The following is a 20,535-nucleotide window of genomic DNA, read 5'->3' on the forward strand; positions in this document are numbered from 1 at the left end:
GCTAGCAAGCAAAATGGACACAATAATACAGTGAACTTAACAGGTGGCAGTGGTCTTAAACTTTACAGGCCCTTGACACAACATAGTAACAGTGCAGCTAAAAACAACAATGAACATTTCTTTGGGAAAACCCCTCAATGCAGTTTCTGTAAAATGGTAACTTTGTTCTACAAAGGAGAAGAAAAAAAAAGATTCATTCAACACATGACAGCATTATGGTATGTGTGAATTAGTACCTATACTACAAACTCAAAATTAAATGAAAAATAATTAACAGAACAGTACTTCTGTCAGTACTTCTGATCCATTTTGAGCCATCTATATAAGGACAAACAAAAATCATCTGCAGTGCTGTATAAAAGGTGAATTGCCCAACAGAGAGAATCCAAAAACTTAAAAATATTTTTTAAATAATAGAAAAAAATATAAACAACTCAAATATTAACATTATATATATATATATATATATATATATATATATATATATATATATATATATATATATATTTCCAATATATATATTATATATATATTGGAAATCACCAATGCACCAATGAACCATTCAAGACCTATCAATCATTTTCAAGTGCTCTCACCCCATAAGCTTGTTTTTCAGAAACTGTGCCTTTGAAGAGAGCTTTTGTCCATCAAGATTTAAAAGTATCTTCTGGAGGACTTCAAAGGTGCATTTAAGTTCTGGTGGGTAGCTCAGGTTCAAACAGTATATGAGTCCAAACAACAGAGCCCATGCTTGTGCAATGTTACCCAAATCAGTGTTAGCCTCCACACCCTCAATCAGGACACCAACGTCCTCTGGGTCATCTTCAGGTTCAGCACCCTCCTTCTGGATGACGTACACCCCCATCACAGTTTGCTCCATGCAGCTTTTTGCCTCACTGTCCGTATCCTACATGAAGAAATATAAGACAACAAAGTAAAATTTAAGAGATTGGTTAAACAACTGTTTCTATGCTGTTCATAAAATCCAAGTAGTCAAAGTAATAAACAGAAAATTACACCACTAAAGTAGTTGTTAGTAATTACTCCAATTCATAAATTATAAAATACACCTCTCATGTCAAAAGAGGTGGCATAATTGACCTCTCACCGGCCCCTCCCCCGAAAGGGCCATTGTCCAATTACACATTATAGCAACCATTACTGTGTCTGACAAACATTAATCTCAAGCAAGATGGAGAAGCAGTGTGCCCACCGATACCCCGAGAGATTGTGTCTGGAGGAGTTGTGTTCTTTCCATTCACAAAGTCAAAAACAACGTGAATGGATTAAACAGTGTGGATGGCCCCACTCCCAGGTAAATGTACCAAACATTATGAAGCATGTCTGCTCGCACATTTGGGTACCCATTGGTGCGCAGAGGAAACCATTTGTTTGTCGGACATAGCAAGAGTAACTTAGGGGGACAGGACTCGAGAAAAGGCTAACTCAGCTGCTAAAATAAAACAGGTATAGAAGTGTTAGTACTAAACAGCTCAAAGTTCATAGACATTTCTATTTACAAATACTGACGACCATAGCAATGAAAAGACAACAGGACTTGTTTTAATCCAAGTACAGATTCAAAAGCAATATTGTCTTGATGCATGTTAAATGCATTGTATGTTTGTGTATCAAGTTTAACTACGGTATGCATAAATTTCTTTCCTTCCAATACCAAATTCCATAAATTCTTTATTGCAATGCTTAATACTGTTTGGTATTCAAGACATCCTTTCCCCAATACCAGGTGTCTTGTTGCTAATCTCAAAATTTTAATTTTAACGATTTGCATTTGAGGCAACGTCACAATTTGTATGGTAAATAAAATGGTAAATGGCCTGCATTTATATAGCGCCTTATTAGTCCCTAAGGACCCCAAAGCGCTTTACATATCCAGTCATCCACCCATTCACACACAGGTGATGGCAAGCTACATTGTAGCCACAGCCGCCCTGGGGCGCACTGACAGAGGCGAGGCTGCCGGACACTGGCGCCACCGGGCCCTCTGACCACCACCAGTAGGCAATGGGTGAAGTGTCTTGCCCAAGGACACAACGACCGAGACTGTCCAAGCCGGGGCTCGAACCGGCAACCTTCCGATTACAAGGCAAACTCCCAACTCTTCAGCCACGATCGCCCCGTATGAGAATGTTACAGTCAACATGCTGTCACAATGACTCACCAAGTACTCCTTTATTAACTTCTCATAGTCTTCGTTTAGGTAGATGCACAAAGACTTCAAGATGCATGCTCGTCTGGTATGGATGTTGTCATGCTGGAGAGGAGGAGGAGATAATATGAGCCAAAACCAGGCTGTTTTTCTTAAAGCTAGGGTAATCAGTTAACTTGCATAATTATTCTTTAGGTTAGAACCTGGCATGTACCATTTGTTAAGCCGAAACAAAATTGACAACTTCATCTCCAAATAAAAGTTATTTTTGCAGCTTTTGACAAAATCTACTCAATCCTAATACAAACCTTGGAGATGGCAAGCATGAGACCTCTTATTTTCTTTCCAGGTGTCCCTCCTTTGCTCAGAAAGATTTCCATTAAGCGTGGCGCGTATTGGTCAAGCTCGGCAAAGAAAGTAGATAGCAGAGGCTTTGTGGTGATTCGCAGAAACTCCTTGTCAATCTGCAATAGAGAACAAATACATTGATTAAAAACTCAACTGTATATTTCACTCACTTCACATCTAAGCTGACTAAAGCTGCTTTTAGAAGACCATGCAGACATCAGTGCTGTCTGTGTAGAACATGAATCAGTCTGTGTCAGATCCTGAATTTGAAATTTCCACTGAAGTCACAGGTAAGAGGCAAATGGAACCAAGATCTAGGCCGTTTGCTTTTTGAAGTTTGCAAAGACTGCTAAATTGTGCCAGTGGTAGTTCACTCTTTGCAACATAGTACGCTGGTCTAAACAGATTTTTCAGGTTTATTTTTAGTATGTTATTTGCAATTGGTGTTTGTTCTGGGAAAGATATTGCAGACTGAGCAATAATGCATTTCTAATGGGGGCCTTTCTTAAATGTACTGGTCCCAGTAACAAAGGCGCTTGTCGACTCAGAAATCGAGGGAAAACCAACAACACAACCGGCAGAACATTATGTTATTTACACGGGTGCACATAAGTGGTCCGCATGTGCGCATGCGCTGTCAAAATAAAAGACGCGCACCAGATAAGAAGTTGCAACGCGCGTTTGCGTCCATATAAAAGGCACTGTTTTTGTCCACTAGAGTGGGATTTTCACGGCACATTCTGCACCACATCTCTGTGCGTTCATTATTTGTTTGAAGCCAGCTCACCTCCTGCAACCACTTTTCTGAGAATACGCGCTTCTTTTGTGGTTCGGACTCCTTCTGACATTTCTTTGGAGGTGGAGGAACAGCAAAGTAATTGTTTAAAGGAGCTTCTTCGACATCTTTAAGAGTTCTAAACAAATGTCTGTCCTCCTCCAGAAAATCCTATGTACGCAAACACGCGTTGCAACTTCTTATCTTGTGCGCGTTTTTTATTTTGACAGTGAATGCGCACCTGCGGACCACTTATGTGCACCCCTGGTTATATAGCTCGTCATATTGCAGCCACAGAAATTCTTTTGTCCATGAAACCATAAAGCTGCACTTTCTTTTTGCCTTATAGTCTGATTTGTCATAACTTTTCCGTTTTGTGGTAAGCTTTTCTTTGGCTGTCACTTCTTCACCCTGACCTGTCTTATTTGGCTTAGCAGAACTAAAATATATATCCTGCTGCTTTTACACACGCACTTACATAACGCTCAGCAATTCTCTGTGCGATCAACCTCTCACATGTTTAAGGTTGCTGCGTGAGATTTCACTTGTCATGTTTGCATAGTAAGCTAACAATTGATAAGACTATGTCAGAGGAATTGGTGCGCAAATTATCATCACTCACCAATCAGTGCTGTCGCTCTCTATACACAGTTCGCGCGATTGCAAAGTGAAAGCAAAAAACAAGCGCAAATTCAAACGCGATTTCAATATGTCACATATTGACAGTGGCTCACCAATGCCAATGACATAATTACCCAGCTACATTTCCGAAAGAATGCAAAAGCATTGACATATATTTTTCCTTCCTATGACAGCCCGACGGGCAGGACAGATATAGATTTTGGTAGCCCGACTGGAAAAATCGCTAGCCCCGTGATGTCGGGCTAGCGATTTTGCGAGCCCTGTACAGTGTTTCAATATTTTTTACCTACTACTCTCCCTGATGGAACAACGCTTGCACTGCCACATACAAGTCACTGAAAGAAAAAAAGAGAAGCAGTTTTAAGGATGGTTTTATTGACCACCTTTTTTTTTACTTTGATTAAATCATAAAACTATCATAAAAATATATGATGGTAAAAACTTACCATGTATTAAAGAGGCGGCACAAACAATCAGAAAAGGGGTCAGCTTTCTTTGTGGTGTTACTATGGTAAAGAAAACAGACAAAACAATTTATAAAAACTCCACAGTGGATTTTTTTTTACTTTGTTGCAAACGTATAAAAAAATACAAATACATATAAATACCTCTTGCAATATAAAATTCACAGATAAATATCCAATCTGTTGCCAAATGTAATAGCAGTGTTTCACACTTTGCAATAAAGATGCTGGTAGTTGCGGTAAAGGTCCGACAGGCAATTTTCATAACTATCCGCCATTGCCTTTTCCTCTGACCTCGTGTTTATGCTCTTTTCCCCATGCACTAGCATTTAAGTCAATTCAAAGGATGCAGCCCCTGAATTTGGACACAGCTAATATTTAGCAACTGGCGCATGCTAGTTTAACTTGCATTACTGCAAGAGGCCGAATGCTTAAAAAAAAGGAGAGAGAAAGAAAGAAGAAATGCAAATGATAATAAAAAAAAGTGAAGAAAGACCATGTCTTGCAATAACTGTCATTTAAAACCAAAGTGAATGCTAACAGAGCTAGGTAAAAGTTCAATGAAACAACCATACTAGCTTTAGCTAACTTCATTTACTTTGAAATTGAATTTCAAACGTGTTAAATAGTGAATTAAACATATTAATAACCGCTAAAAACACTATAAGACTAACTGCAAAAACGGGTAACAAAAAAAAAAAGAAAAACAATGAAATGGAAATGCTAATAATAATATAAATATAGCCGGAGCGGATTAGAAATCAGGTATTAGACGGTACCGATTGGCACCGTCTAATACCCGATTTTCACTGTATTTGCTCCACTCCCGCTGTCTAATGACAAATTACACATTTGGAATTAAAAACATTGTTAAACAATTAACGGACGGAACAACTTCGTTTGACTAAGATATTTTCAGTTATTTATTACTTACCTGTATTGTGGAAGATTCCACAGAGGGAAACGGCAGTGAACACATATAACTTTCTCCGCGTTCCCGCCTCTTCACTTCTGGGAAGTTTGAGCATGCGCACTAGGCATCGGTTTTAGAGTTGTTGATTTAAAATAATTACATTTAATTGAACTGAAGAATGCAAATCTAGTTCATTAAACTTTTTGTTATTTTATGTTAAACCAACAACTGATAATGATTTAAAAACCTAAACTCAATATGTTCATGTTAAATAGACAAATGTCTATTGAATTAATCAAACAACTGCCTTAGTTGACTTTTTTGAGTGTATTTTGTCATCCCAAAATTCCTCATTTATGAGAGGTGTGAAATGCGGATTAGTATGATTTGCAATATTAGCTGTGTGCACATGATCTCGCAGAAGTACATTTTTCTCCAATGACTCGAGAAAAAATCATGCGCCCAACGTGGGGCTCGAACCCACGACCCTGAGATTAAGAGTCTCATGCTCTACCGACTTGTGATATGATATTCGCATGAGAGCATCGCATGACCGATGTCATGCGATGTTCTCATGTATGGAAAAAAAAATCAATAAGCATAAAAGACGCGCAATTTTTAGGTTTGTTTCGTGAAGCCTACATTCTGTTTATTGGACACCACGGGGCGACTCTTCTGCTTGCAAAAAGACCATTGAAAAACAACCATTTATCTGTGACCTCAGTGAGTAATTTCCTGATGTCTTTGCGCCCTCAGGCACTAGTTTCAGGTCATATCGTATAGAAAATAAAAATGGTGACGGTGAGAAAACTTTAAAAACAGTACAGAAGGACCTTACAGTGGCTACATGCATCTTTTGCACTACGGTACAGTGTTTTAAAAATTACTTATTAATGCTGTAGTTTTTAATAAGGCTGATGCTCCAAAAAGTTCTGTACTACAAGGTGAAGTGTGTGTGTGTGTGTGTGTGTGTGTTTGGCCCTTCTGAGTCGGCGGTTCAGGCTATGACATGATGTCATTGGGGCAACAGGGTGGAGTGAGATGGGGTTAGAGCTTGGCTCAGATCCCGACTCCAGCAGCCCTAAAAATGTGTCTGACCAGCAAGTATGTGACTGGCCTTGCGCTCGTACATGTGTGTGAGTATGTCAGCCTCAGTGTGTCAGCGTATGCGGATGTGTATGGTCAGTGGTAGCAGTGGTCAGCAGCTGTATGCTAGCTGTGTCCTACACTAATAGTAAAAGTGGTTTATTGGGCACTTGACAGGGCCTGAAACCATTTTATAAATCCGGCGGCTAGTACAACGGAGAGAGACGCACATCATGCCGCCACAAGACACACAACACCAGAGGAGCTGCAGCTGCTGAGCACTGTTGTGTCTTAACTAACTAGGAAAAGAAGAAAATGTCTCTCCTCACCATAGATTCACATGCTTTCAACCCACGACAATAGAATTTGCCTATGATGAGCCAACTATGAGTATAGACTATAACTCTGTTAGTATTAATTATCAGTTTATTTCACTTTTGAGGAGACTTCAACTTGCGGTTGAAAAATGAAGGCAACTCAGATGTGGCACAAACTGCATTTCCTCTTATAGCCACTTGAGGCATGCTCCAAAAGTGAACCATAATCTCCACAATTAACATGAGCACCTTGTGAAAATAGCATGTTTACAGCCTATTACAAAGAATTAGCTAATTCCCCCCTTCATAATAACCATGTGATGGAAGAATTTGTTTAAAATTCACCTATTTTGATGATGTTTCAGCTTAAAATCAGGGCGTGGGTGCTTTGATCGATTGATGTACTGTTACAAGCAGCTGTAGCGGACGGCTGTCTGCTAACTGTCACCTTTTGCCGGGTTGTGTGTAAATGTTTGCTTCAGTTTCGGTTGGTGAAACTAGTATTTACAAAACCAACAAGGCCAAAATGTTAACATGAAACCTTCAAAATGTAGAAACCATGGAGCCTCATCTCATTTAGAAGCCTTTCATTAAATTCCTCTATCATCAAAAGTATCATTTGTCAGTGTTGCCGTGCATAGTGTGTAAAAGTTGCCAACACTGTGCTGACTCAATAACTGCAGAGCTCCAAACCTCCTCTGGCATTAGCATCAGCACAAAACAGTGCGCTCGTAACTTCATGATGTGGGTTTCTGTGGCTGAACACCTCCTGCAAGTGTAATGTACATGAGCACTTCTTTCTGTACGGCATTTCATCATATCGACGATGTTTTATTTAATTATCTGGTAGGTGTTCATATTGTAATATTGTTCTTTGGGACACTCAAATGTCTAAGTCCAGTTGATGATATTTAATGCCTGTGTATAGTTGTCGTGACTGGTTGCTGTACTGGAAACAGGAAACCAGAAGTTGTCTCCTTTATCTTCACTTTAAATTGACCAATTTCACCTTCATATATTTGTAGTTTTTTCATGTCCAAATTAAATGCACAAAAGTTTAAACTGACTTTGAAACTGTGTATTTTACAGTTCTGTGTAACTGAGAATTATCAGTGTTAGTTTACTTGAAAATACATCAAGACATCAGTGTTGGAAACATTACCCTGCCCTCAGTTTGGAACATGTGACCTGCAGTCTGCACACCTGAGAAAGTTTCTTGAAATAAAAATGTGTTACAGCACATACAGTAAATCTAAACAGCAAAATTTTCATTTTCCCTTCTCCTCAGTTGCCCTGATCCAGCACTGATAAAACTATCAGCAACACACCTGCACTGGGGTTGAAAGCCAGTCACACACATATGCGCAGGATATAGACAATACACAAACAAAAACTCAAACAAGCATTTTATTTAGCACATGCTCACTACAGTAGGTCTGTTCTCATTTCGTTTTAACTCTGTCCCGCTTTCCTCGTTCCCTCTTTGTTTGTTCTCTTCGTCTCCGTGTGCCTCAGTACTTCTTTGACTGAATAGTGATTCAGTACTATTTTGGCTGAAACCCTAATGAAGGCGTTTTCTATTTTTGTCAAAAAATGTACGACGAAGATTAAGACTGTCACACTCATGAGGCAGAGCAGTTTCCCTATTCCCATTTTTAATTAAAAAAATATGTCAATGTACTGTTAAAAAAATGTCCGTCAGCATGTGTGGATAGTGATTATGAGCATTAACCATAGGACTCTATCCAAGACCAGTTTGACTTAGTAATAGGTGTTTGAACTCTTTCACCTCTTAATTGATTTATATTAACTTTTGCTTATAAAAAGGCATTGCAGTTAGTGCTGCTCTTTCTCTTGGATTATGGCAGTCTTCTGCTGTAATACATCATTACTGCTGGACTCTGTGTACGGAGAGGTGCTCTGCATTATTAGAACCAAATGTCTGTTGTGTGGACAGCCCATCATTCTCACTTAATACTGTTTTTTCAATTAGTTGAAGGCTACGTCCACACGTACACGGGTATTTTTGAAAACGGAGATTTTCCGTTTTCGTTTTAAAAAATAATCCCGTCCACACGTAAAGGCATAAATAAAGGAAAACGCTGCTGGGAACATGCCAAAGCAACAGGTGGCGATATATTCCTAACCGTGCAGAAATGTTGGCCAATCAGAAGTCTAGAAGCTTCGGTGGGAAAAAGTAAACAAAGCTGGGGCATAGAAGCAGACCGGAGTCGTATGTGTGGAGGGACAGTAACTGTGTGTGTATATGTAAGCATTTAAACACTGCAGAGAGTACAATTAACAGTAATAGTATTGTAGAAATTCATTTCACCGAAGCAATAACGTGGCGCACAGTGTGACGTCAAAAAAGGCGCACACCTTTGACGCTGCGTTTTCTGCGTTTTCTCCGTTTTTCTTGTCCACACATAAATGCAAAAACGGATGTTTCAAAAATATCCATCCTGGCCGGAGTTTTTAAAAATCTCTGTTTTCAGTGACCAAAAACGCCGTTTACGTGTGGACGAAAGGTGCAAACCCATAGAAAAATCTGCGTTTTCAAAAATACCCGGGTACGTGTGGACATAGCCGAAGTCTACTCTAAAAACATTCACGCCCAACGTGGGGCTCGAACCCACGACCCTGAGATTAAGAGTCTCATGCTCTACCGACTGAGCTAGCCGGGCTGTAGCGCAAGCTAATAGTAGGGAGTAGGGAGTTTTTCCTTGCCGCTGTCACCAAAGTGCTTGCTCTTAGGGAGTCATCTGATTGTTGTCATTTTCTCTGTATTATTGTAGGGTCTTTACCTTACGTAAAATGACCTTACATTACAATATAAAGCCCCCGGGGTCTGTTGTTTTTGTGATTTGGTGCTAGATCATTAAAACTGAATTGAATAGAAGGATAGCAGCAAGAGTGATAGTGAAGAAAATGCTTTGTCAAGAGACTGCATGCCACCGATTGGTTAGTCAGTGGCGTCACTCGATGAGTCATAAGAGATGCTCCTTCACAAAAGTCAAAACCACCATTTTTGAAGCCCTGCAATGACAAAATGGCCACATAAAAACAAGCACCATGGTCCCTAAGTCTGACAAAAAGCCGCAGGAATACCATCGTTGCGACATCTTCCATTGTTGTGTGTCTGTGGCATACATATGACATCACTTTTGGCCACGGCGCTATAACCATGCACATCAGGTGGTACCCAATTGAATGGAAAACGTTTGAAACTGAGTGAAGGCACTCGTGGAAAAGGCCTATTAGTTAGAGGGTTAGATGGCGTGGACATGTGCAGGGGGTGTTGTTCAAAAATCTAGCGCCCAACTTGGGCCTCAAACCCACGACCCTTGTTGTTGTTGTTTAATGATAAGTTTTGTTTGATCAGTTTCTGAAAAGGTATAAATTGCCCTGTCCTTAATCGGCTTGGAACTTTTTATTCTGATGGAAGTGTTTAATAAACTCTCTTAGAAGAAACTTGCTTAGAGGTTTGATATGCCCCTTGTTGTGTCATTAAGATGTTTAAAAAATCAAGTTTTTCACACTGATCTATTTTTTTGGCCACGTTACCTTAGGTGACCGGACACAGTTTGTGTGTGTGTGTGTGTGTGTGCGTGTGTGTGTGTGTGTGTGTGTGTGTGTGTGTGTCTGGTGCGTCGCATGTTTGTTGACCCTTTTTGGTCATCTCACTCTGGCCGCTGTCAGCCTGTCAAAACACAGCAATGAATGCATCTGTTCACATCAGCAGGGTTTTCCTTTGCACACACAAACACGCACACCCCCGACTTGACTCCCATTTGGAGGATGCGAGCTGGTTTACAGCAAATGCAAAACATTTTCATAAAATTGATAATGAGCACTGTTTCTGATGGAAGCAAAGGGAGATGGATGAAAGAAAGGGCAGAGGAAAGCACAAGTCCAGATGAAGAGAAAGAAAGAGTGATGGTAATGAGTGAGGTTTAGTCAGTCAGATAAGAGGAAACTCTGCCTCTTACTGGCGAAGATCTGCTACTGCAGCACATCAAAGGAAACATGAAGGGAATAAAAACGAGAACACAAGAGTGTTGTATGACCTAATAATTGCAGCGCTGTGTTTTATGCATCACGGATTTGGATCACTTTGCAGTCACTGCGGTTTTCTTTGTGCTTTGCAGAATTGTAAAAAAATATATAAACCGCGTGGAATAAAGAAAGTCAGCTAGTGAAATGGCAACAGATGAATTCAAATGATCCCTTCACCATCGCCGGGTTTCACTTGTTTGTGAGTCTTACCGCATAATAAAACGCCGGCGTATGATCCACAAAGTCTCACAACAGTGAGTTTCAAGCTCTTACAACTAGAAAGGCTCCTCACTCTCTGTGTATGTAGGTGTTTTTTGAATTCTTGCTATTTTTCATCTTGTCTTTTGATTTTCTGTTTTATGCAAAAAATCATCCTTTATTTTTTGGTCTCTTTTCACTCTGTTGTGTATTTTCTTCCGTGTGTGTGTGTGTTGGAGGAGTGGTTACAATATAATGAGATTCCCAGTGCCCAGGTGTTCTTTCTAGATAATTACCGAGTGTGTTTTTCTGTAGCCAATCTCTGAACTGAGGCAATACCAAATCTGTCAGCACACCCACACACACTCATGGGACGAGGGCGAGGGGCGGGGGATTAAATCAGAAATTTATTCCCACTATCTTGTTTCTGATGGTAAAACAAAAAAGAAAAAAAGAAAAAAGAAAGAAATGTCATTTTAGTCGTGAATCTTTGTTTTGTTCCCTCTTTCTACCTTTTTCTTCAAGAATTCCTTTATTTTCTTTTTTCCCAGTCTCTCTCCTCTGAGCATCCTCCTTGTGTTTATCGTACACTCTTGCCTGCAGTGTGTGTGTGTGTGTGTGCAGAAGGATCAACAAAACATTAGTGCATTGTCTGGTGGGAGGGAGAAAAATCACAGAGCGAGCACACGACATTGATTTACACACAAATACGTGTGCAATTTTTGTTTTTTAAAAACACATCCATCACTGATTGGCTGAAGTGATTTATTAGGAAGTGATTGTTGCTGAGGTTTTGTAGACTGGACAGACAGGAGCAGAGCACTGCATTGCGTTATAAAAAAAGAAAAAAAAGAAAGAGGACACTGACTCTTTGCCAAATGAGCTTTCTGGATAACGAGGAGACTGTTTCACCTATGTTTGTCCACTTTCTTTGAGGTTTTATGACTCCGGGCTGCTTTATACCCCGCACTGAACATCAACAGAGGCCAGGGCCTGCAGCTAATTGAATAAATTGTGCACCAACATCATTTCACAATGCTAAAATTAAAACACTGTCACTGTTTAATCCATTTCTTTAATGAGATTGTTAATGAAAAGAGAAAAAAAAAGAGTTTGCATTATCCTTTAAACGAAAATCGAGACAAAGCAATCTCTGCAAAGACAATTTAGTGACTGTACTTTGGAGTGCATTAACAAACTGCAGTGAAACAGTAACGATATCCTAGCACTGCTTCATAAAGCTGTTGGCAGTGGCTGTTTGGGGCAGCAGCTCACAAACCTTTTAAACCCTGCTAATCTTTGCGCATAATGGGTTAAAACACTTAGCCCCTGAATTTTTTTATCCTGCATATGTTAACACATCCGATATTTCACATCAGCGACTGGCACTGCTGAGCTGCCGCATCGTCAGTCAGGCGCACATGCTGCCTGAATCGAGATCAGAATTGTGTTTGTCATCACCTTTAGTTAATGTTCAGGGGTCCGACGTGTCGTGGTGCAGTGACAGCAGGACCTCGGCTTAAAAAAATGCCTTTATATGAAGCAGCCTCTTGCTAAACGGTCATTCATCACGTTTTACACTGTCACAAGTTGCTTTCTTGTCTGTAACATCTGAAGTTTATCACAATTTTATGGCGCTGTTTCGCTTTATAATTGTTTTTTATGTGGCTTTACGAGCCACAGCTGCCATAAATCACAACGCTCTAAAGCTACAGCACTCAAATGTTCACCGTCAGAGGACTTTCTGCTGGTTTACAGAGGCTGAAGTTTTCAAACGGGCTGCTGCTGCAGTAACGGTGAACGCAGACAGAGGGCACTGCATCACTGGGGCTCCTCTCTGAGATACTGGACACCTAACTGAGCAGAAGAGAGGGAGGCTCGGGCAGGGGTGAGAGGTTAAAGGGGGAGATGAAAGGATACAGCAGGAGGAAAACTGAGGGAGATAGGAATGCGAGGACAGGAGATGGAGGAGATAATCAGTGCTACAAAGAGATGGCAGTTGAAGGCGACATTTAAGCGCTGGTGTGAATCCTCCCCCACTCGCTTGCCCATTATCCTCTGTGGATTTCCTTTTTGTCCTGGTCACTTTGATCAAATAAAAATCACAAATCGCAGCTATTCTTCCTACAACCTTTCTTTACTACATTTTCCTCTCTTTCACTCTACCACTGCCTGACCAGTATCCTCCTCCCCTTCTTCATTCCCATCATGCGTGGTTGAGTCCAGGCCATTTGCTTCCACTCCAGCAGGGCCGTACCATTAGTGACCAGCAGGGGAATTGCATTTCTCTGCATGCAGCGTGTTACAGGTGTGGTGATGCTCTCTCTGTCATTCAGTCTCTCGCCATTAGCATCAATTTAAGTGCAGTCGCCCATACAGAATGCACATCAAACAGGAAATAAGATCAGTCAAGTTTAAGGAGCCCAAACCAAAGGTAGAAGGTGTTTCTGGCCGATGTTTAGCCTGTAAGTTTTGTTACTGTTTATCAAAGCCTTTCCTTATTATGTAATGTCACTATGGACATTTAAATCTGATGTAGTGTAGTCATCAGGAGCGCTACATTTACAATCAAACATCAAAACGATTAAATTATTGGTTATATCTGTAGAAGGGAGGTTAAACACAGAGGACCAGAGCTCTTGGATGAAACAAAAAATTTCCTTCTCTCATATGATTTCTTTTTTACTTCATCCACCTGCGGTCTGCCTGCCAGTTCCTCTGAATTGTCTTCAAATTTTCATGGTCTGTTTTTTTAAATCTCATGAGTTATGGCTTCTGTTTTGATTTTGTTGTTGTTGTATTGAACTACAAACATTGAAAAAAAAAAACCCACATATTCAGTACGAAAAGCGAAGACTGGCTGCAGTGAACTCTTTCTATTGTTTTTAACACTGAATTTCACTTCAGCGCTGCTTAACTCTTCTCTGACAGAAAGGGCTCACAGACTGGTCGTGCCACACCTTTCTCTGCAGGTAGATTGGCCATCTTGGATGACAAAGGGATTTTATGAGAATGTAAGGGAAAGAGGAATAAAGTGCAATGACAGTGAGCTCTAACTTTTTGTGCTTAAAACAGCTCCGCCCAACGTGGGGCTTGAACCCACAACCCTGAGATAAAGAGTCTCATGCTCTACCGACTGAGCTAGCCGGGCTGTGCGCTTAAGCTGTGTCTTCTCGACAATATGAACATGAACATAGAAAACTAAACTGGAGTGGTTACAAATTCAGTAGCATTTTATCCCCAGTGTTTCTCTGTCTCTATCATTGTTTTTTGCTCCTTGTCTTCCCTCCTGTTTTCTTCACAGTTTCCGCCTTTGCATTGTTTTCCCCACCTACTCATAGCTCATCCCTAATCAGAGAGATCCCCTGCTGTGCTGTCCACTCTGTGAGTTTCTGTGTTTTTCCAGTGTGAATTCTTTGTTTTTCCCTCTTTCTTCCTTTATGTGTTTTGGGAAATTTCTTCAGCCACAATAAAGGTTTGCTTTTGTTCAGTATTCATTCTCCCCTTGTCCTCCGTTTGGGTCCTCCGCAGCACATCCTGACAGAATGCCCATTATCAGTTGTTATCAGTCCCATACACATTGCCAGCTCAGTTGGAACAGCAGTGCTTATGTAGGAGATGGTAAATGTTGTAAGCCTGCTTGCATGCTTCACGTGGTAAAGGCATTTATTTTAACACTAAAAGTCGCTATTTTTTCATCTTAATAGCATCTGAAAACAAAAGTAAACAACTTAATGTGATAAAATATAATGTGAATAAAATGGATCTTGAACCAATGTGTGATTGTCCAGCGTCCAAAAATTAGAATTGTGTTGCTATTTTAACCTGGAAGTACCTATGTTAGCCACAGAACAACCACCGCTGAATGAGGTGATAACTACTTATTTGCAAGTGGAGGAGCCATCTACAGACTATATGAATGGGACTGATAGCAGCTGATAGCAACTGGTTACTCAGCACGCTGATAACATTCCAAATGTGTGCAATAGAAGTTAAATTAACAGCACTGCATGTTTCCCCCACTTTAATTTGGTAGCAGTTATTTCAGCCCACTCTCATTGCCAGAGCATGAAATACTGTTGGAGTTGCTGGAGTCTCACAAATACCTAAAAGGTGTTGGGATCCAAACCTAACAAGCAAGTAAAAGCAGAAGTAGAAGGTAAGTAAAAAAGTCAAACTTAATGTCTAGCGGGAGATTGTTAAAGTAGAAAACCCAGAAATGGTAAATGCTGTATTGAAATTGACAGTCTGATGGGTTTAGGGCATGGCCTCAAGAGGATTTTTTTGTATATCTCAGGATATTACATGTGTGTACCAAATGTCATATATCAGCATCAAACACAGCAGTTGGTTTCCTCCATAGCAATTTGCCCATTTTGCTCCCCCCCCCCAATGTATGAAATCCATAAAACCTGTACATTTTCTGTAAATTTTCCTGATACGTGTGTAAAATCTCCTGACTTTTTGTAAACGATATGAAATTGAGCAGTAATTGTTTTTGGTATCTGTACAATCGTTGCCTGGCTGTTGGAGGGTTCCAGGGCACCTTTGTCACCAATTCTGTTCATAATCTTTACATTTCTAGGCAAAGCCAAAGGTGGCAGAAACCTCAGGATCATCTGCTCTTTGCAGATGATGTGGTTCTGTTGGCTTCATCACAAACCCACACCTATGGTTACACGGTCGGGAGTGAGCGACAGAACAAAATCTCAGATACAAGTGGCAGAAATGAGCTTTCCCCAAAGGGTGGCTGCCCTCTTCCTTAGAGACAGGGTGAGGACTAATAGGCCACTATATCTCCACATCGATAGGAACCAACTGATGAAAGCGGTGCTGCTGCCCTCACAGCATCAAAATGAGAAGAGGCAAAGCTAAGATAGCTTGGACATGATTGGCTAGTGATATATTAGCAACGGGCATTAATGCCAATGACAGGGGGTTGTTGTGAGGATACAAGGGATGGGGGGTGATAGTGGTGATACGGTCCAACTCCAATTAATTTTGTTCTAAAAACAGGTACGCCCAACGTGGGGCTCGAACCCACGACCCTGAGATTAAGAGTCTCATGCTCTACCGACTGAGCTAGCCGGGCTGTGCAAGCTGCAGCTCTAGGTAGTTCAGGCCTCAGACCGGGATGTCTCCGGGGGCTTCTAGGGTAAGGTGTTCCTGGCATGCCCTTCTGGGGAGCAGGTCTTGGGGCAGACCCAGGACACGATGGTGAGATTATATCTCTAAGCTATTTTGGGAACCCCTTGGTGTTTCCCTGGACAAGCTGGAGGAGGTGGTTGGGGAGAGGGAGGTCTGGGCTTCTCTGCTTAGGCTGCTAGCCTCCCAGAATGTACTTCATATCTCTTTAAAAGTGGACCATCCTTTCTAGGTGTGCAATATTGCAGTAGCAAGTGCATCATGGCCGCATCTGACAGAACAGCAGCATGTGACTCCTTGGGATCAGAATATTTTGCTCATTTATGAGTTTTTTTTCAAGTAATAGTCACTCCAAAAAAATTTGACAATACCCACAAACTGTAATTGCAGCAGTTCTGAGACAGTTAACTGAATCTCCTTGCTTACATCACTAGATTTTCTTGGTGTTTGCTGAATTTGCTGAAGAAATTTCTGACTAAATTAACCAATTAACAAAAAAAGACTGTAGATACAAATTTGAGATGTGTTGTAATAAATGCAGAGTGATTCTTTTTAAATATAGTTAAAAATTTTACTGTCGTTTGAAAAACACACACACTCACTCACATTTTTCTGTTGAACACACGCCGAGTGCTGCACAGTAAACTCCAGCTAGCAAAGTGTGACTCATCAAAAATCATTTCTTCTTTCTATGTCGTTGCCTCTTTTTTCTCTGCCTGTCAACAACTCCCCTCCTCCTTTCTTTTCAATCTTTCTTCCCTATCCACTTTCTCTGTCCCACCCTTCCCCCTATCCACATGATTCGATACATACAAACGCACACATGCGCACCCCTCCAGCTCTCCTTCAGTCCTGCCTAACTATTCTGTGGGCACGGTGCCCAGGAAGCAGCACGAGCAGGGCAGAGAGCTCCAGGCTGAGCCCCGCAGCCACACCGGCACCCTGTAAGCCTAGAAAGCAATAGGAGCAGAGAATGTGAAAAGGAGAAGCATTGCGAGAAAAGAGACGCAAGGAGCGGATTTTAAAGGAGGAGAGGGTGAAAAAGAGGGTAGAAAAGTAGAAGTGCGGAATCGGGCTGAGAAAGGATAAAGAGATAAGAGGATGCAATAGCAGGGGAGACATGCAACAGAGGAGAGGATTAGAGATGGGGAAGACAAAAGGAGATTAGAAAAACAGATAGATCAATAGACAGAGAGACACAGAGAGAGGAGGAGGAAAGATGCAGGGAGGGAGAATGTGTGAAGCAAGAGAGAAAAAAGAGAGCCGGGCAGACAGCCAGCACTCCCAGGAGAGATAGGTCAGAGCAACGGACATGTCTCCAGAGACTATGTGTGTGTGTGGTTTGTGTGAAAGACAGTGGCAAGAGATGGAGGGAGGAGGAGAGAAGAATGCAGAAGAGGAGGAAGAGGAGAGCAGCGGAGCGCATAGAGAAAGAGTGGGGGACTTGTATAAGATACTGTAGTGAATGTCTGAAATGCGACCTTGGAAATCTATATCTTTGCATTTGTGTCTGTGAGTTACAACTCGTTGCTGGCACTAGATCTCTAGTTACTGCTGGGTATTATTAGACAAAGGAAGCTATCTGAAGCACAGATTTTGCATACATTAGTACATTTTAACACGTGTTTATTGATTGATTGACCTGTCGTTTGCATATCACAGTGCATTTGAGTCTGATGCTAGACGCTGGGCTGTACCACCCTGTAGTTTGCCCGTGAACGAGAAAATAAAGCACCCTGATCCACGTCTGGGTCGAAGCAAAATGTTTGAGTTGCAATATGAGAGAAGCTTCAAAATTTTAATTCATGTGTGTGACACAGAGAGACGGTTAGGGATGCTCAAGCTCATCTTCCTCAACCAGTTTGGGGGGAAAAGGCAATAGTTATATGAAACTGTAGAGAAAGGGAACAGAGGAGAGAGGCTCAGTGCATCATGGGAGAGCCCACAGCAACCTTGGACAACTCAAATCTAATGGAAAACTAATAAATCAGTGACCACAGCCCAAGGGATTCAAACTGAATTTTGGCAAATGTGATTGCTGCAAGCAGCCTGCTCAAATGTAATTGGTCAGTAGTTCTCTTAGTAGTAGGATTTATTAATAAGATAATAGGTTACTCAAAGAAAAAAGAAAAAAAAGAAAGGAGGCATCCCACCTGATGTGCTGAGTTGCTAACGTTGCACTCAGGTACAGATACAGATGCAAAAGGACCCCTTCTGTGTGTCTGGTATGCCAATGGCTTTAGCTTATTAATTACACAGGCAGGTTTTTAAATGTTTTAACTACCAATAAGCACAAGATCCAATATCACCAGATAAAGAATTATTATGTATAAGTTGTCCACTACCCACAAAGTATCAGTATGAATGTTTTTAATGTCTAAACATTGTGTATGCATGCAAGGCCAGTCCAGGTCATAGAATGTGCTGTATGTGTCAATAACAGTGAAGGCCATGGGATTACATGACCTTGAATTCCACATGTATCTTACACACACACACACACACACACACACACACACACACACAGTCAAACACAAAGCCCCATGAAATTCTCAAACTCCTAGGGGTCTTTATGAGGCTCTTGCTTTGGTCACGGAAGGACAGGAGGAAATAAGCTGATGGTCTGTGGTTTTAAAAAGAGCAAATATATCTTCAGCACAATACATTTACATGCTGCTATTATTGCTTGTTTCAAATAATATCCAAATTTCTGTCTGAATAACAGCCAAAGGGGAAGTGTGATTATTAAAAGTGTGTTTTCGGACACGTATCGAGAGAAAGTCTGGGTACATGAAAAGGAATAATAGAAGAAAGGTATTAATGAATCTGAAAAAGACTGGACATGTGTTTTGTAGAATTTACATTATCGTGTTTTTTTCCCAGCAATTTTCAAACCGAGATTCGGCCTTAGAGTGAGCTGCCCTTTACTTCCTTTAGTTTCTGTAACTTTCAGGGGAAATGGGGTAAACACTAGCTCCTGCCACCCACCATGCTAGTAGACCTTTTTTCCTAGCAGTCATTTTGACATGTAAACACAGGTGATACTAATGATGCTAATTGAGGCTCTGCACCTAACGAACAGAACCTTCATTAATGTCATTGGCAACACCTGTGTTTTCATGTTACTTTATGTCAAAGTCTAGCTGAGCTTTCCTAATTACAGCCATGTCCAGTGTGGCTGCGTCAGACATTTGCATTTGCACCTGCACCTCTGTCGGGAAAGTCCTGAAAAGTTTAGGCCTGCAGTGTGTGTGTGTGTGTGTGAAATTAGCTTACCATTACGACTACTTAATATATGAAAATCATGAAGTTTTTGTAAAAATTTGTATATGTACTTTTAGAAGATCAGCCTAAGAGACGGGTGAGCAGTACAGAGACGTGAACCGGTAAAGAGGAGGGAAGAATTTAAGGTGGTGGTTGGGCCCTGAGATCTTGGGACAGTTTCAACTGCTCCGTGTGTGTGTATTTGTGTTTTTGTGTGTGTGTGTGTTTGTGTGATATCCTGCATATCAGCTCGTTTTTTGGACACTGGAGTTTGTGCAAAAACTGTATGTTTGTGTCACATTAAAAAAGGAAGTGTTTGTGTGTGTGTATTTTTTATTGTAATCAGTATAGCCTATACAGTTGCAGCGCATGTGTGTTATCTGCATAATACTGGTCTATATGTATATTCTTGCATTTGAGCTTGTGTATGTGTGGGCTGCTATCCCTTTTATGTGTGTGTGTTCGTGCGTGCATGTGTGTGTGCATGTGCCATGAGCCCCAGTGAGATGCAGCGAGCATGACGGAGAATGACAGCTTGATTTATGGCGAGGCTATAAGTAGAATGACTACTGGTAGAGGAAGAGAGTGTGAGTGTGTGAGGGGGGGGGAAACATGATAGAGAGAGGGGGAAAAGGGAAGATTGGAAAGGATAGATTGTGGATGGAAAGAAGGGGAGATGGGGGGGTGACAGGAGGAAAAGGGAGGCAGGGACAGGGAGCGAGAGAAAGAGAGATGGTCTGAGCGACAAAGCTAAAAAGGCATTGGACGAGAGAGAAGATGAGTGATGGCGGGTTGCCTTTAAAAAAAAAAGAAGGGAAAAACGGAAAAGGGTCAGAAAGGGACTGATTGGGATTTTGTGAGAGGCTCTGAGTTTCTATTTGCATACTGCTTAAGTATGGCAGAAAAAGAAAAAAAGAAAAAAGATGACCCAATCTCCAAGCTGCATGAAAAGACACGTAGAAGAGAAGGAGAAACAGGAGGAGGGAAAGTTTAGCTCTTGTTTGCGAAGGTTAGTACGTGTTGGTTTAATGACACAGTGCAGTTCACGCAGTGCAGCATGCTCGATAGCAAAAATACATTATCTTCACAATTACATTTACATCTTTAGACGTTTAGGGGATTTTGTTATGCAGAACGGCATATGCAGAGTGCAAATG

The 20,535-nt window shown here is 41.1% G+C and overlaps 2 protein-coding genes and 3 non-coding genes across 12 annotated transcripts in view; 1 reads left to right on the forward strand and 4 right to left on the reverse strand.

The window, feature by feature from the left end:
• Window positions 1-20,535, forward strand: part of wnt5b (wingless-type MMTV integration site family, member 5b) — a 111,110-nt gene that overhangs the window by 7,897 nt on the left and 82,678 nt on the right. The window lies entirely within an intron of this gene.
• On the reverse strand, window positions 553-5,613 carry LOC146499577 (uncharacterized). 4 transcript variants are annotated; one of them, XM_085138046.1, is made up of 6 exons: window positions 5,334-5,613; window positions 4,382-4,441; window positions 4,222-4,270; window positions 2,479-2,634; window positions 2,183-2,275; window positions 553-907 (listed from the first exon to the last, which is right to left on the reverse strand). In XM_085138046.1, the coding sequence occupies exons 4-6, from the start codon at window positions 2,548-2,550 to the stop codon at window positions 593-595; spliced, it is 480 nt and encodes a 159-aa protein (XP_084994172.1). In that variant the 5' UTR covers window positions 2,551-2,634; window positions 4,222-4,270; window positions 4,382-4,441; window positions 5,334-5,613; the 3' UTR covers window positions 553-592. The 4 variants fall into 4 exon arrangements, with proteins under 4 accessions (XP_084994172.1, XP_084994171.1, XP_084994174.1 ...); XM_085138045.1 differs by lacking the exon at window positions 4,222-4,270; XM_085138048.1 differs by lacking the exons at window positions 4,382-4,441; window positions 5,334-5,613 and having other exon boundaries at window positions 4,226-4,364.
• Window positions 9,327-9,399, reverse strand: trnak-cuu (transfer RNA lysine (anticodon CUU)). The gene has a single exon. It is a non-coding gene; the product is annotated as a tRNA-Lys (tRNA).
• trnak-cuu (transfer RNA lysine (anticodon CUU)) lies at window positions 14,048-14,120 on the reverse strand. The gene has a single exon. It is a non-coding gene; the product is annotated as a tRNA-Lys (tRNA).
• On the reverse strand, window positions 15,989-16,061 carry trnak-cuu (transfer RNA lysine (anticodon CUU)). Its single transcript has one exon. It is a non-coding gene; the product is annotated as a tRNA-Lys (tRNA).

Source organism: Neolamprologus multifasciatus, chromosome 17 (assembly GCF_963576455.1).
Source record: "Neolamprologus multifasciatus chromosome 17, fNeoMul1.2, whole genome shotgun sequence".
Lineage (NCBI taxonomy): Eukaryota > Metazoa > Chordata > Actinopteri > Cichliformes > Cichlidae > Neolamprologus > Neolamprologus multifasciatus.